Here is a 16,393-nt window from a genome sequence, read left to right as displayed (position 1 = left end):
AGAGCAGCAAGGCCATAAAATAAAACAATGATTTTAAGTCCACGTCCATAATGAATTTAATTTAAGCACTAAGGATGTATAACTAACTGTGAAATGAATAAATAAAACAAGCTCAAGCAAACAAGAAATTTTAAACTTTTACTTCATTCATGCATTTTATTATTTGCACAAAGGTGCAGTCCTATGCCAGGTTGTCTCAGCTGCAAACACAAGCCAATAGGCCTGATGGTGGCGCTATAGCAAGCATGTAAAGTTTAAAAACTTGAAAATTCATAACAAAATAACCATATGTGCTACAGCTTCACAACTTTAACCAAAATGTAGCCCCAATACTGAAGAAACGTTTGTACATTTAAACCTATTGCAAATTATTAAGTCCATTACTCTGTTTTCTTCAAAATCTGTAAAACTTATTAAACCTATCTCCTCCCACAATTTTTGCTCAATTGACACCAAACTTGCTACAGAGCACCTTCAGACTGTCCTCCATAAAAGTGCTACACAGATTTTTGATTTATCAAAAATTGAGCCCATGTTTGATGTTTGACTGTAAACGGTACTGTAAACATATACTTGCAAATTCTTGCTCAATAAATTTTCAATGTTCATGAAAAAAAATGTCAAAAATTTTTGGAGTCTAGGTCGATGATGTTTGGCAAATATCAGAAATATATCAAAAAACAGATTTGCTCAGTTGCAAACACAAGTCAGTAGTCTTGATGGTGGAACTACAGCAAGTGTCTAAATTTTAAAACTTTGAAAATTCATAACAAATCAACCGCACCTGCTGCAGTCTCCTGGTTGGCTGGTGATAGATTGGTGTCACACTGTCACTGTTTATGTACGCATCGTCTCATTTAATGTTGCCCAATAAGAATCCAGAATGTCATCAAAAGACACAGATGTCAAAGCCGTGTTGACAGGAAAGAGGCCGAGGAGAAAACCGCAAAATCACCTGGGGCAGTGCGGGCGGGGCATCAAGGCCACTGTGGCCTTAGGGCAGATATTTTTTTCAAGGGCAAATTGCAACTGCCCTGGTTATCACAGTTAACCATAGCGATAAATGTACTGGGCTAACCAAGCTAGCAGCTAGCATTAGGGTTAGTTTAAGCCTCGTGTGCAAGTATGGTCAAGGCTTCAAAACGGGAGTCTACAAACCAATTGGTGATCTCATGGTGGCTCTATTCAGTCTGTGGGTAAGACATGCAGCAAGGCTGGTATTGAACCCGAGAGGTTGTGGTGATGTGGCAAATTCTTAAATCAGCCAGTGGGAGGCAACCACATGACCCGTGTTCCCCATTTTCCCAGAGCTCATTTTTGATCTACGTTTGAGCACACAGAGAAACCAGTCATCTCTTTCCCTGCCATTCTTAGCGCACTTTTTTGGGTCTACATTAGAAATCAAAGGGCTTCATGAATGATCACCAGAAACTCCTGGTTTTGATTCTGTGATAGTAGACACAAGTGGAGTAGAGGTCAGGATAGAGGAAGTTCTTTCCCAGTCCCACACTCCCTTTAGCTTTCTTTAATTCCCAGATTATGGACTCATGCATGTATGTGTGTCAGGTAAAAAAAAAGTATCAGTGTCTCTGCATGTGTGTGGACATGACTCTCCACTTTTCTTCGAGTGTGAGAGAGAAGCAGAGAGTGTATTTTGGCTGTGGTTTGTCGTCTCTGTGTGTATACACCAGAGGGGATGCAAACGTTGATGTGTGTATGTGTTTTTCCCCTTCATGACACCATGGCTCCAGTATCTGTATCTGAGAACAACACATCAATACTTCTGGCTGCTTGTGGCTCCCGTCTCTCCTTTGGGACTGGGAGTGGAAAGGGAGGAAACTGGGAGAGAAGCACAAAAACGAATTTCAGACTAAAAAAGTTGTCCGAGCTTTGAAGGGTGAGTAAGTTCAGGCGCTAATTGTGTCGCAGGAAGCACACCATCGCCTAGCCCTGGTAGGGACTGAGTCAGCTGTCATATACTCCAACACTATTAGTGTTAACATCCCCCATGTGCCACTCTTTATCTATCTTTTGGTAAAGTGACAAGAAAGGAGAAGGGGGCATGAGAAGAGACAGAACGTTGGAAGAAGAAGTGAGGAAATTTAATGAAAGTGGTTGGATGGAGGGTGGGGGACAGTGGGAACTGTAGGAGAAAGGGGAGAGAAGAAGAATCATGAGGGAGAGGAAGTATCTCCAAGCACCGTGTAATCGCAGCAAAACAGTGTGAGGTCATTTCTGCAGTATTTTTCAGGTTCTACAGAGCCGCCGCCATGGCTGTAGACTCTTGTCACTGTTATGTGCTTCTTCTTACGAAAAAAAAGTGCTGGTTGGTAGATCGGATACACGGCGAACTAAAAACAGACTCTTGTTAACTTCACACCTCACTAGTTTCTCCTCTTTTATCTCTTAGTCCCAGAGATCAGAGACTTGTTTACATTTTTGCGCCTCCCTGGAGTCCCCTCCATGTTTGCTGTCTACCCCATTTGCTGCTTCCTGTTTTGGCTGGAGAGAGCACAGCGATAGATGGATAGATAGATAAATAGATGGACAGATAGATGGACAGATAGATAGCCTTTCTGCTTACAGCATTGTCAAATATATTGTCCAGTTGTTCGAGTGACTTGCCAATCACCTTCCCTGCAATGTTGACGATCTCGGAGAGCTTTTTTTCACTCCTTGCACCCAGGTTGCTGTATCATGCTTTAATGTAAATGGCTTCTGTATGCTATTTCAAGTATGTGCTGGGCAACACCGAAGCTCTTCAGCGTCCTGATTAAAAACAGGACATGATGGGCACTCTTGAAAATGCTCTCTAAGTTTCCATCAAAAGTTAAAGTCTGATCCAGTACTTAACTTGGTTGGCGACTATGTTCAGGTCATTGACAGTCTGTATTTGCATGAGCCAAAACTAAAAGATTATGGTAATATTAAACATGTTGGATTTTGTCAGGATGTTAAGCAGAAAAAAAAGACTGAGGTAAAACTCAATTGATTTTATTCCGATATCCGAAATTTGGCTGCAAGAGTGAAATTGCTTGATAAGTCCTTTGGTGTAAGCCCGGCAAGCCTGGAATCTCAAGATTTCCAGCTTGATCAGTGGATTGATCAGAGTTGCTGCATTCCCAGGTTGTCAAATATGGCCTTGTTGCCAACTTTCAAGACCCTCCTAGCAACTTTATTTCCAAAAAGCAACTGGCAACAAATTAAGGAGAAAAGTTTTCATTCATTCCAATGCGTGCTGCTCAGAGGAATCACAGTGACTGGCTGTTCTGCCAGCAGAGCAGTCATTCGAAAGTTATTTTATGGTCAGTGTTTTATTAGAAACATACAATTGAGTTTTCATGAAAGACAAGAAAAAGAAAATCAGAATTGGCAGGTCAGATTTAGAAAAAATGGGATAAGGCATCCTCTGACTTACAGACGAAGTACCTGATGAACTGGCATCAACATGGCTGACCTTGTGTGCATCTTAACCCAAGCGGTCTATTTCTCCCAATACAGACCACAGGGAACAAGATGACGGCTCTGAACCTGGCCACCATTTTTGGCCCCAACCTGCTTCACAAGCAGAAGAGCTCGGACAAGGAGTTCAGCGTCCAGAGCTCAGCGCGGGCCGAGGAGAGCACGGCTGTCATCGCCGTGCTGCAGAGGATGATCGCCAGCTACCCAACCCTCTTCATGGTCAGTCACTGAGCGTGTGTGTGTGTTTCTAACTTTCATCCCCACTGCTTCCTCCTTTCATTGTTCCACTCCTCCGCTAAACCCACACAGGTCTTACATTCACTCATGCACAATTTCTCTCTCACATTCCTGCGTAGGCTTAAAGGAAGACAATCCCTGCTGGCTTAGCAGACAATGGCTCTGTCTTAGTTAATGAAAACAGAGCTCTGCCTACTTTAGTGGAGAAGAAGAAGAGATACAAATAAAGGAAGTGAGAAAAAACAAATAGAGTGCAAGATGACAGATGGATGAGGAGTGCTTTTGGCCAGAAGCCTACCTGAATTCTTTTGAGTAAATGTAACAAGAGCGTCTTGCCAGTTAGACGTCAATAACATCAAGAACTTTTCAATGCAATACTTGAAGTTGTTCTTTACAAAATAAAAGTGGTGTCCTAAGAGGCGATAATTTCACTCAGGTTACCGGCCCATCACTTGCCTTTGTTCCTTTCTGTTCTTGGAATTCTCAAACAGGCAGTTCAGGTCATTTCAGGTCCGAAACCGTACACCGCAATGTTTTGCAATCTGCCGTTGCCGTTCCCCCGAGGCGTACATTCCTGCACTAAGCCAATGAAGAGCTATTAATTGCGTGTAGTGGATGTGAGTGACTTGCTCAGTTTGAGTGAGTAAAAACAGATTTGTAGGCAGCTCAAGCTCTGTGAATGACATCACATCTGGAAGCTGTTTGGTAACCTGCTTATGTCTTCAAAGCATCTGAGGATGTGAATCATTCGCAGACGGTGTGCACTGTTTCATTATAATCCACGTGTTCGATAAGCATGAAGTTAAGGTGAAGATCTGACAACAAAATGCACTGGAATTTAGGGTAACAAAGCAAAGATGCATAACGTTTAACTGTCTAATTGTTTCTTTGTGTTGTTTTCTTAGTGGGTAAGAAGGAAATTCTTTAAGAGATCTATGTTTGATGATGTTTAAGTAGTAAGTATATAGTAATTGTATAGTTGTTTTAAGCAGCTTAAAAGCTTAGCTCTGTAAATGTGATCTAAAACAGGCATAGGAGTAAGAAGGAAGAGAAAAAACTATTCATTTATTTTATATTTTTTAGGTGCCTCCTGATCTGCAAAACGAGGTTTTGATGAATCTGCTGGAGACGGATCCAGATGTGGTGGACTACCTTCTGAGAAGAAAAGCATCACAGTGAGTTCCACCCATGTAAACACACAAGGCGTTCACATGCATGTGGAATGTTGTTTCCCTCTCTGCCCGTTTCATCCTCATTTCTGTGTGTAATCAACCACAGGAGTCCCGACCTGTTGCAGCCGGAGGAGCCCTTCACCCTGAGCGAGCGCCATTCCTCCAGCGACTCCAACAAGGTGTCCAGCGGCGAGGTGTCCCCTTATGACAACAACTCCCCGATCCTGAGTGAGAGGAGAGGGGAACCGGGAAGCCCGGGCAGCGAGCCACTCTTCCGGGTCCCAGAACAGTACACTCTGGTGGGGCAGGTGGCTGGCTGGAGCAGGGAGCCTGGGGCCGACACTTGGGGGGCCAAAGGTGAACTCTACAGTGATTATGACTTCTGGATTTTCATGCCAGAAATGTACAGTTTCGCAGGTTCTAGTAGATTCTGTTTCCATACAACAATTTCTCTCATATTTGGCTTTGATTTTCTATAGAAGCCCATTTCTGCCAGTGATGAAAAATAAATCTCAAAACAATTAATTAGGCTGTAAAAATAATGAGAAACTTTCTCAAAATAACATTTTTATTCATCTTAAAATAATGAGTGCAGCAAAATGCCGCCTACCTACTTTTGTTCATACAGAATGCGCCTTTTTCGGGGCAATGGGGGGCGTGAGCAAGTAACAAAACATGTAGCTCAGCGTGTGACGTAACCAGTGACGTGGGAGGGAAGCGACGGCTATTCTCTCATAAGTTAGCCCGTCCTTCACCGTCCCCGTCATCTGACGGTTAATGGCCTCTTGGTTTGCGAGGACAAGGAGGGCGCGCAATTCCTTGTCTCCCCAGTTGCTCATCTTTACAGTGTCTGTCAGGTTTGTGTTTCCCTCTTGCTACTAGCTGCTCGCTAATTCCTGCTATCAGCTGTTTCCTGTTTATCCACCGCCAGTGAGTCGCACGTGCGGCATCATCAACAGCTCCTCCCACAAGTCATCAACAGCCCCTCCCGTTGCGGAAGGGCGCCTCGTTCTTTTTAAACTAAAAAGGTTCCGCCAATATGTCTACCCTACGAGGCGGAAAATTGGGCACCTCGGATCAACTCGCCAATCCGGCTCATTAATTTGAGTCGAATTAGGTGTATTTTGAGACACTAAGGCATAGTTTCTCATTACTTTGAGATATTAAGTCAGTATGTTGTGATAAGTCATAATGACTCACAGGATGTCTTTGTTTTGCTTTTTTCATCACAATGGTTGACATGGTTTTCTATAATTTTTAATGCTGGTGTATTTAAAATAGAAACTTTTTGGCTGGTAATTAATAAGCAAGTCTGTTTTTACTCTTTGCTTTGTCTTTCTGTGTAACTGAGTATTGAGAGGAATTTGACCTCTCTTTTGCCTCCTTCAGACGCCATATCAGAGGAACATGCAAACATTTGGGGGACATGGCACACTACGCTGAAACCAGCGCTCAAGGACCAAGTATACACAGGTAAACTGTTTCAGTCAGTCCAGGCCCAAATCTTATCCCTAATGGTTAAAGAGCCAGAGCAGTAAGTGCTGAGCTACTGGTGCTGGTTATTAACTATCAGGGAGGAAAGAAAGCTGGAATGAAAACCTGCAGGGCACTTAAAACAAGGCGCAGCACTGAGCACATTAGGCTCATAATCACTGCAGTTTCTGTGATTATAGTTGCTGGTCATTAGAAACCAGAGCCCTGCTGTTTTCTTATTTATCTCTAGTCATCTAATCAACAACTGACTCAATTCATTAACTAGCTGGGAGGGCAGAAACTCAGGAGTACACTGATACGGCTGCAACACGAAGGTTTACAAAATATTTGCAAAAGTGCCAAATTCTGCAGAAAATGTATCTAAATCAGCGAAAATTATTCTAAGGAAGTTGTACTTAAATGAACTCTGTTTAAAAAAGGAACGACAGAGAACTCATGTTTTTATTTATTTCTCTATCTTTTCATTAAAGACACAATAAGATCTGCCAAAAGGTTTGTCAATAAAGATTTTTCCGTACCTTTATGTCAAGCATCAACCAGTTATGTACGTAACCCTAGTTCTTCATTAATCTTTAATAAATTCCGCTAATGTAGTTGATGTTTTGTTTCTAGGTTCCCATGGCAACATATCAGAGGGAAGCTCCCGCAGCTCACAGGAAGGTCTTGACGGACTTCACGGCGACGGCAGGCAGAAGGCATTGCTTCAACGGACTCAGACAGCGTCTGGCATCACCGAGTGCAGACCCCACCCCCCGGTGACCAGAGTGTGCACCAGCCCTCACGTGGAGGCGGGACAACCGCGGCTGCAGCTCAACGCCAACCCTTCCATCACGTCACACCTCAACAGCACACATCGAGCAGGCGGGCATGGACTCAACCCGACCTCCAGACCTCAAGGCGGGGCGAACACTGGTGACGGTGGCCCCGCTGTGCTTAACGACAGCCGCTTTCCTCCCCCTTATAGCGCCCACCATCGACTGGCTAGTTCGCAAAGTTCACCGCAGCTCGGACCGGCTCAGCGGCCCCCTCTACAGCAGGGGAGGCTGAGTGCAGCGCAGAGTAACTCAGCCTCGACAGCAGAGAACCAAATGTCGCCACATAGCCCGGAGTGGCAGGACTGGCAGAGGGACCGGTGGCAGATCTGGCAGCTGCTGTCTTCGGACAATGCCGACGCACTGCCTGAAACGCTGGTGTGATGTCCAACCATGAACTCCAGCTTAATCTCTGTAGAGATTTCGCTCAAACGACTAAACCCCTCCAGTGACAATCACTCCTTATCCCTACCTTCATTTCATGTTTTCTCTCAGAGGCCTTCCATCCGTTCATCTATGAATTTTACCCTTCCCATGAACCCCCTGTGCTTTTCCTGCATCTTAGCGCCATGGCGTTGTTGTTTACGTGTTCAGCTGCTGCCTTATACAGACTTTTACATCCAAGAGCCACTAGTATTCCATGTTTCGAATGGATGTTCAGACGTTGCTTCTGTGTGTAGCCCATTATGTTTTGATTTGGGAGCATTAAAAAAATGCCCGCCAGAAATACCTCAAAAAACTATCCTTTCACAGCTCCTCAGAATGTTACCACGACCATATTTTCTATTCAGCAGGAGTTCGGTCTTCATATCTCAACAGAAATCAATAGGAAAACATTTGTTTCTTTAGTTACATTTTCATTTCATCATTTTAAAGTTGTTGTTTTTTTAAACCTTTTCACCATACAGACACTACGATGTACCTGTTAGTAACTGCTGCTAAATGTAGAATTTTTGTGTGCGTACTGGTAATGTAGTTCAGCCACACAAATGTTAAATTACTTTTTTCAACATCAGATTATGTTTGATGTATATATACCAACATACATAAACAATATATATGTAAAAATTGACATGTAAAGTATGTAATTTGCCAACCTACCAAAAGAACGTCAGTCCTTTAACTGGCAGTCTAAATGTTGGTGTTCGTCGGACTGCTGTTTATGTCTTCAATATTGAATGTAGATGACTTCATTTATGGCAAAAAATGCTTCGACCTAATTGTAAAGCTGTAAGTTTGCTTATGTGCTCTCGCCACGATGTGCCAAAGTCTATTTTTTTTTTTTTTTTTACTTCAGGATATTTATCGTACAGTTGTGTTCATTTTACCCAGTTGTTTTGGAAAAAAAAACTCAAGAGCTTGTGACACTGGCAGGTTTGGTAGGAAGAGTAAGAAGGTTCAATTTTAGACATACGCATGATGTCTTCATCAGAATGGTGTGAAGATCACATGTCCAACTATTCATAATACAGCATAGTGTGTGCATACAAATGCTGCAAATAGGGCTGGGCAATATATTAATATTATATTGATTGTGATATGAGACCAGATATCCTTTTAGATTTTGGATATCATATACAGTCTTTCCTGGTTTTAAAGAAAGCCAACGCCGAAGTGCTAAAAACGGCAGTTCCTCGAATGGCCACTAGAGGCTGGCTCCAGGACCCCATTACTAAAATACCCAACAGTACAGCACTTTATAAGGGCATGGCCACTCTGAGTGACAGGTGGGTGAGGTCCCTTGACAAATCGCTACCATGGCAACAACATTGGTTAGGGTATGTAAATATGGCGTAATGCCAGATTCACAGAGTATAGGCGTCGCCGTAGCTGTCACTATTTGAGTGTGTAACACCAAAAAAAGTTGGTAACACTTTACTTGAAGTTATCTACATAAGAGTGACATAACACTGTCATAACATGACACGGTCATGAACCAAGCATTATGTACATGTCGTAAACGTTTATGACTGCTGTCATTGAGTGTCATTCGGTTATTGTAATGACAAGTTGACATTGTTTGGGTTGTCTTGATTATGACAACTTGACATTAATTAAAGTGACATTACCAGAAGTTGTCTTTGTCATGACAAGTTGACATTAAATTTGTTTGGGGTGTTCTTATAATGACAACTTGACATTAACCAGGGTGACATTACCAGAAGTTGTCTTTATGTTAATGTCAAGTTGTCATAATCAAGACAACCCAAACAATGTCAACTTGTCATTACAAAAACCGAATGACACTTAATGACGGCAGTCATAGCAGTCACGTTTATGACATGTACATAATGTTTATGACAGGTTCATGACAGTGTCATGTCATAATTATGACAGTGTCATATGACTCTTATGTAGATACCTTCAAATAAAGTGTAACCAAAAAGTCTTGTTCAGTGTTTAGTTGTTCTTAAATCCCCTCTAAGGAGTCTGTTGTTTAGTTTTTGGGATAACTTAATTTTGCTTTAATGGTTTTAAGCTAGTTTTTCAGCAAAACTAGCAAAAAAAAATAGCATTAGCATCGTTACGGTCAACCATAACTGTAAACGAACCATCCTAACCAAGCTAGCAGCTAGCATTTGCCATCACCATCTTGGATTTTTGGAGCAAGAATTGAGCGTATTTGGACAAGATGGTGGAGACAACCCAAAATGCCAAACTCAGTGGGTGACGTCATGGTGTCTGTGATTTTCGTGAACTTACCAGACTGTTCTAGCTGTTCTATCTTTCGCCTTTACCCACTTAGTCACTATATCCACATTACTGATAATTATTAAGCAAAAATGACGTTGTCGCAATGTTGATATTGGGGTATTTGGTCAAAACTATCGCAATGTTTGATTTTCTCAATATCGCCCAGCCCAAACTGCAATAAAAAAAAAAACGTATGTGTAAATTGTAATTTGATTTATGACGTTATACATTCTATTTGGTATCCAAAAATGGCCAAACCTTGAGAATTATTTGGATGAATTCTTTGACCTAACTCCAGCCTGGAACTTTCCGTGTTGGAAGTTCACTGTATTTCCACTGAAAGTATGACATTTGCTAAGATCACAACCTGATCAGAAAGCTATGATTATGGTGGTGAATGATGATATCAGCAGTAAATCCATTCACATGACTGATCCATTTTATTATACCTCCCATGCTAGACTGAATACGGGGTGCGCACTCATTACCTGTCAGAGGCTTGAGGCAGTTTTTTAAGAATCATTAAAATTCACAGAGATTTAATGATACTGCAGTGTTCCTACTGAGGTGCTAGAGAGAATAAAGTTTGTTCATGTCTCATTTCATTTGCAGTATTGTTGCTAATGCAGATGGGGAATCAAAACCGTTTTGCATACACCCACAACCAAATGTCCAAATCCTCTCAAATGTCACAGTCAAGTGGGTATTTGCTGGCAAATATTTCACATTTTCTCAAGATATGGTGTCATATTTGAAGCCACGTCAGCAATATATAAACTTTTTCCCCCTTTGATTTGCAAGGAAGTGACTTTGAGAAGTCACTGGAAGAAAGCCACACAAGTGAAAGAAGTGGAAGGACTGTGGTCGGGCCTATGGTGCCATCTATTGTCAGCCCATGTGTATGAGCATGTTGCTGCTTCCCACAGTTCACTGTTTCCATGGGATCAATGTGTGCTCAGTTTAGAATTAGTTAGCTTGTGATTATAAGCACCTTTTTGTGAAATGTGTAAATCCGTGAGGGAATAAACGTGCCATAGGTCTTGCTCTTGAAAGTTGTTTCTCCATGCGTTGCTCAAGGCTCATATTTTGTGAAGATTTTGTATTACTTTGTTTTCTGTCGAGTGTTGTAATATATAAATACAGTATATCAATTTTTATTCAAGAAGAGAAAAAGAAAAAAAAAAAAAGATGGAAAGAATAATCCCAATGGTCCTAGCTTTGTCTCCCCAAACCAAGACCATGTTTGTCTTGTTGACTTCACTATGAAACTAAGAGAAACTTAGTGTTATGGTGTTTATTGTTGGTATTTTTGGTGGGGTTTACTGGGTCCAAGTTGTAATGGAATGTCTGGTAATTGCTTTTGTACTGCGTGTCATCAATATGCTACAGTGGAATTAAATATGATAAAGTTTACGCCTGCTGTTGAACTCAGTGCTTTGGGGGAATGATTGACCCTGTTTGGAGACAGAAAATGGAAGTGAAAGCTGTGCACCACAGCCTTAGGCTGGATATAAATAGTGGATGTATCCGCCGGGTCTGACATGTGAAGCCAATGCAGAAGTGCTTGAAAGCTGCATTCCTTCTGATGTCCAGCTGGGGGCGATTCCACTGGTTGTAAAAAGAGGTCCAGCTGTATAAAATGTAAAAATGACCCTACTTTTCTTTTGATTTATTCCCCCAGTAAATATTTTCCTGATGAGTTTATGGTCTCAGCTGTTACTATCAACTCTTCAATGTGGCATGATGTTCATTTTATAAATTATGGTCCCATTTACAGTGAAATGGACGATAAAGCAGGGTATGCATTAGGGCCAGGTTACCTTGAGATTAATCGACAGATTAGTCGACAATGAAAATAACTGTTAGTTGCAGCCCTAGCGTCCACTATAGCTCCACCATTTCATCTAAATATGGTCACTTCTGGCCCCAAAAAACCAAGATGGCGAAGCCAAAATAACACATGCAAGGTTTCAAAACACTAGCTCACTTATTTCTATACAGTCTACGGTCACAGCACAATATGTCATATAGACCTAGTAGGATAATACACAATCTATAGACTGTATAAAATATTGGACACCCATTTTGAAGCCTCTAGTTTTGCATTTTGGCCATCGTCATCTTGGATGTTTGGAGACAGAAATTACCATACTTGGACAAGAGTGTGGACGTACCCCTAATGCTAGCTGCTAGCTTGGTTAGCATGCTGCCATTTACAGCTATGGTTAACTGTGATGAACACTGATGCTAATTCTAATTCTTGCTACCAAACCAAATTACAATGTGCTAGAAGGAAAAAGAAAATATTCAGATTGTGTATGATTAATGTATTGTTATGATACTAGTTAAATAAAGTTACAAAAAAAACAACAACAACAACAGCAAAACTAAAAATATCCAAATCTTTAGAGGGTCAGTGAAAACACACTGAAATAGTAACAGCTATGGCAATGCCTATACTTATAGCAACCTGGGGTTATGCCATGATTACGACCCATGTTGTCACCATGACAGAGACTTGTCAATGGACAGCACCCACGTTTTACTCAAAGAGGCCACACCCTAAATTATGTATCGCTTTAAGCCTTAATAAGATTTAAACAGGTGAGTTTTTAGCCTCAGGTGTTGCTGCTTAATATAATCTCATAGTTGCAGCTAGTTTGATAGTACAGTCTTAGCATAATACATCATTGCACAGTGGCCCAACAGTTTGCCATAGAATATTATGTCATAGTACGACTAGACATGCATACAGCTACGTAACATATCAGAATATAACTACACTGTATGTCGTCATGAGGTGTTTCCATGCAAGCTGTGTGACAGAAATCAGATCAGATATTGTGACATCCTGAAACTGACCTGTCCATCATCTATCACACAATGTTCAAAGTCGCTTTCTAGTTCAATCTTTGAGTCTTGTCCTTCTTACAGACATGAAGCCATGTCTTAAAGTTGTATTTCCTTCTCAGGGGGATGCTGCCATTACTTCTGAAGTCAAAGGTCACCACTTACTTTAAAGGAGAGACAACAGATGAAAACAGTTTTGTTCATGTCATGGTCAATTTTGACATTTCGGGCTGTTTTGCTCTCATAACATGTCTTCCTTCAGACCAGTGGAGAGAAGAAGACGACATCCAAAATAGAGGTGTTGAGGTCTTTACTTTAGTTTAGATTTCCTCTCTGGGAATGTATGCAAAAAGCCAATATTTAACAAGATAATGCCTTTTTTTTCATATCCAATTTAACATTTCAGATAACTTGTAATACAAAAAATAATTGTCTTGATGTACGCAATCAACTACAGAGGTTTCATGGTACCATATTCCCCTGTAGAGTGTTGCTTTTGGTCTAAAATTGTGTGGGATTTTACAGTACATATCTGTTCAAGGCCATTTTGTTCTTCTACATACTCTGAGCCAGAAATCTCCACTTCAGTAGCACCTACAAACACCAAATTCTCCAGTAATATTCCTATCTCTGCTCTGGTGGTTTTTATGGAGTGGTTTGTTCATGTATTATTCATAGCCTAACTTACAGAACTTTTCTTCCTAAAAATATGGCCAAAAAAAAAAGGATTTTTATGGCTATCGGCAGTATTTTCTTAGAATTTTGAACCTCATTTGCATATTTAAAGCCAAATTTTCGGGAAGAAAATTGTCTTAATGTAAGTAATCAACTGGGGAAGTTTTATGGTGATGTGTATTATTTAGAAGTAACTACATCAACCTGTACTGTCTCCCTAAAGAGCCCTCAAGTATCCTAACTCCTGGGTGTATCTGCCTGCAGTGCAGAGTTGGTTCTGGGGATAGCTGGGACATTTTTTGCTGGTGGGTGGCCGACCATTTTTGTTTGTGTGGTGCGCGGTTACAGCAGTATAATCTTTGCCTTGGCGGTCCACTTACAGATTCACAGAGCTCTCTCGCTTACTCACTCACAGTGCTCTAACTGATCAAGATTTTCTTCCATAAAAGTTAAACTCACTTTTTGATTTGAGACTGAGGAGGGAACACAAACTCGTATATTTCAAAGAACTATTCAGAGTTCCTGCTGCTTCTCTATGTGTGTCTCGTCTCCATTATTATGGCAGCTTTTTGCTTCAAGCGGAGATCAAAGCGAGATACAGAGTAGAGACTGCTCATAGTTAAGAGGTAAGGGAAAGAAAAGGAGATTCAGACATGACGGCTCCTCCGCCAGTTAGCAGATCAGTGACAAAAGCATTGTAAGCCTTGGAGTCTGAGAGAAAGATGTCATCCTCGCCCCGTAACCCTGACGGCTGAGCCTCTGGCTTCAGATGCAAGGACAAACAGAGCGAAATCTCTGAGTCACTCGACTGTAAATGTCAGCGTGAGTGAGGCGTGAGCAGGCGCTTTCAAAGTCTCACCTTCAGAAACCTGACGGCGGTTGGAGCTTATAGTGCATAAATCCCCTTATTACACCTGAAGAGGACATGCGTGGGAGTGAAGTGGTGCAAAGAATAGGGACAGTGGTCGAGTGAGTGATGGAGAAATGTCAGATGGTCAGATGAGTCATCTCTCAGAAAGGCAGAACATTACATGCAGGGCTCAGGCCTTATAACAACAAGTCTGTGCCTCCAACAGAGAAGATGACATCCAACTTCTAACAGCAAAAGGTGAATGCTAATAAACACAAAGCTGTTCTGGTGCAAATGTAGTAATGGCCCAAGATGGGAACAAACCAGCTCAGCATTACAACACACCAAATAATAGAGCTTCTTTTGGAAAAACTGTGTCACAGTCCTGCAGGGGAACTCCAGGAACTACAACCCAAGGCCCTCCTGCAGCTGCTGTGGTGGTCCACTGTACTGTATGTGCTCCATTGTACACTATTAACTCAATTAATGTTTGTGTTTGCTTGATTTTTTGGCAGCTAAACGGAGCATCTTGAGCAACTGTGCTTCATTAAATGTGCTGGAAAGAAAATCCAGCTCAGAAAACTGAATTTAGTGCTGGATGTGGTGGTTGTAACTCCCCAGTTGCACCACTAGAGGTCAGTCCAGAGCTTTGGTTGCCTTTTTGAAGCAAAGTTTGAGATCAAGGTCAAATAAAAACCCATTTCTCTCTCTCAAACGACACAACTGATGAAGAAAGAGTTACATAAAACGAGGTGACAAATACAGGTATAACAAAGTTTTACAAAGTATGGTGATGCTGTGGTTTTGTGAGGGAGAGAGAATAGAGGGAAGATTAAAAAGATTTCATGGCTTCTGGTTTCAATTCTCCTCAGCCCTCATAGACCCCGAGAGAAGAGGAATTAGCTGCTAGCAGACCATTACACACATCGGGAGAGGTAATGGATGAGCATTTGGGTTTCTACCTCTGTGTGTGAGGGGACAGAGACTAAGAGAGTGTGTGACTGACAGATGGGAGCGAGCTTATAATTGAAATAGAGGCAACGTGCAGTATGAACACTTGCCTTCTGCGAGGATGGTCTCAGGGAATAATGAGAATAAATTTGATTTCTCTCACTCGCAGCTTATCAGAGTTCAGATCAACTCGAAGTCTGGAAACTTTGGAAAGTAATTAGAATCTCTTCTTGGATCTCCCGATCTGATGCACGCTGCACAGAGCAAACCGAGGACCTTTATATTAGTTGCATTTTTCTTCCACCCCCTTTCCACTCTGCTCCCTCTGCTATTTATCTGAGGAAATGCGCTCTCATTCCGGCGTCCATCCCTCACAACACCAATTAAAGCATTTGCTGTGTGCTGTGTGCCAGTGATGTCTGAAATGAGCATGTCACGTTCTGCTCGAGGAGGTTCTGATTAATTGTGATCAGTGGAAAACGGAGAGGCAGTTTGTTTCAGATACTGTACTCTGAGTGCGCCTCTTCTATTTTCTTTTGTCCCCCGTTTTTGTCGGCTTCTGGAAGCGAGCCTGATTTTAAATAGAATTTTGTGGACCATGACAACAAAACAAAGCTGCTTTATTTCAGTGGCTAATGACTTGGCCCGGAGTAACGTTATCCAGTTGGCCAAGCTAAAAGACAATTTGCCAGAAAAATACACATGCACAAATAGGTATGCATGAACTCATCCACAAAGAGACACTTGTAATTGCCAGTACAATGGTTCAGACCCACTCCTGGAGGGAGTTAGGAATTCATGCATGTCAGTAAACAAGATTTCAGTTTGTTTTATCACATTTTTGGAGGGCCATGTGAGGTAGTGCATGTTTTATGCGCACCACAGTGAGAGCAGCGTGTGCACGAATACTGTTTTTTGTCAACACATGCAGAAAACACATGGTCGTACACACACATACACTCAACCTGAAAGGAATTCGTACCCACGAGGTCCTCATTAGCAGGCACAGTCGACTCATTCTCATCGTGTGTTGCTTTCCAAAAAGTGGCCTGGAGATAGAAACGTTAGGAAACCTGAAAAAGGTTCCTGACCTGGATTAACCCATCTGCAAATCATTGTTGAATAAATCACATCACTGTTTCATGTATGCAGCGCATTTTCTCTCATGCATCAATGACGGCAAAGAGAAGGTTAAG

General features: G+C 41.7%; 1 protein-coding gene across 2 annotated transcripts in view; it reads left to right on the top strand.

Moving 5' to 3' along the window:
* Positions 1–11,284, top strand: part of LOC126401660 (rho GTPase-activating protein 6-like) — a 97,805-nt gene extending 86,521 nt beyond the window's left edge. For both annotated transcript variants that reach the window (XM_050063019.1, XM_050063020.1), the window contains exons 10-14: positions 3,502–3,681; positions 4,783–4,874; positions 4,978–5,228; positions 6,261–6,344; positions 6,978–11,284. In XM_050063019.1, the coding sequence (XP_049918976.1) occupies positions 3,502–3,681; positions 4,783–4,874; positions 4,978–5,228; positions 6,261–6,344; positions 6,978–7,561 (1,191 nt within the window). In that variant the 3' untranslated portion in view covers positions 7,562–11,284. The remainder of the gene's footprint in view (positions 1–3,501; positions 3,682–4,782; positions 4,875–4,977; positions 5,229–6,260; positions 6,345–6,977) is intronic.
* The last annotated feature ends 5,109 nt before the right edge of the window (positions 11,285–16,393 follow it).

The sequence above is a fragment of the Epinephelus moara genome, chromosome 15, assembly GCF_006386435.1.
Source record: "Epinephelus moara isolate mb chromosome 15, YSFRI_EMoa_1.0, whole genome shotgun sequence".
Taxonomy (NCBI): domain Eukaryota; kingdom Metazoa; phylum Chordata; class Actinopteri; order Perciformes; family Serranidae; genus Epinephelus; species Epinephelus moara.
Note: the sequence above shows the minus strand (reverse complement) of the source record. Positions and strands in the feature narration are given on the sequence as shown.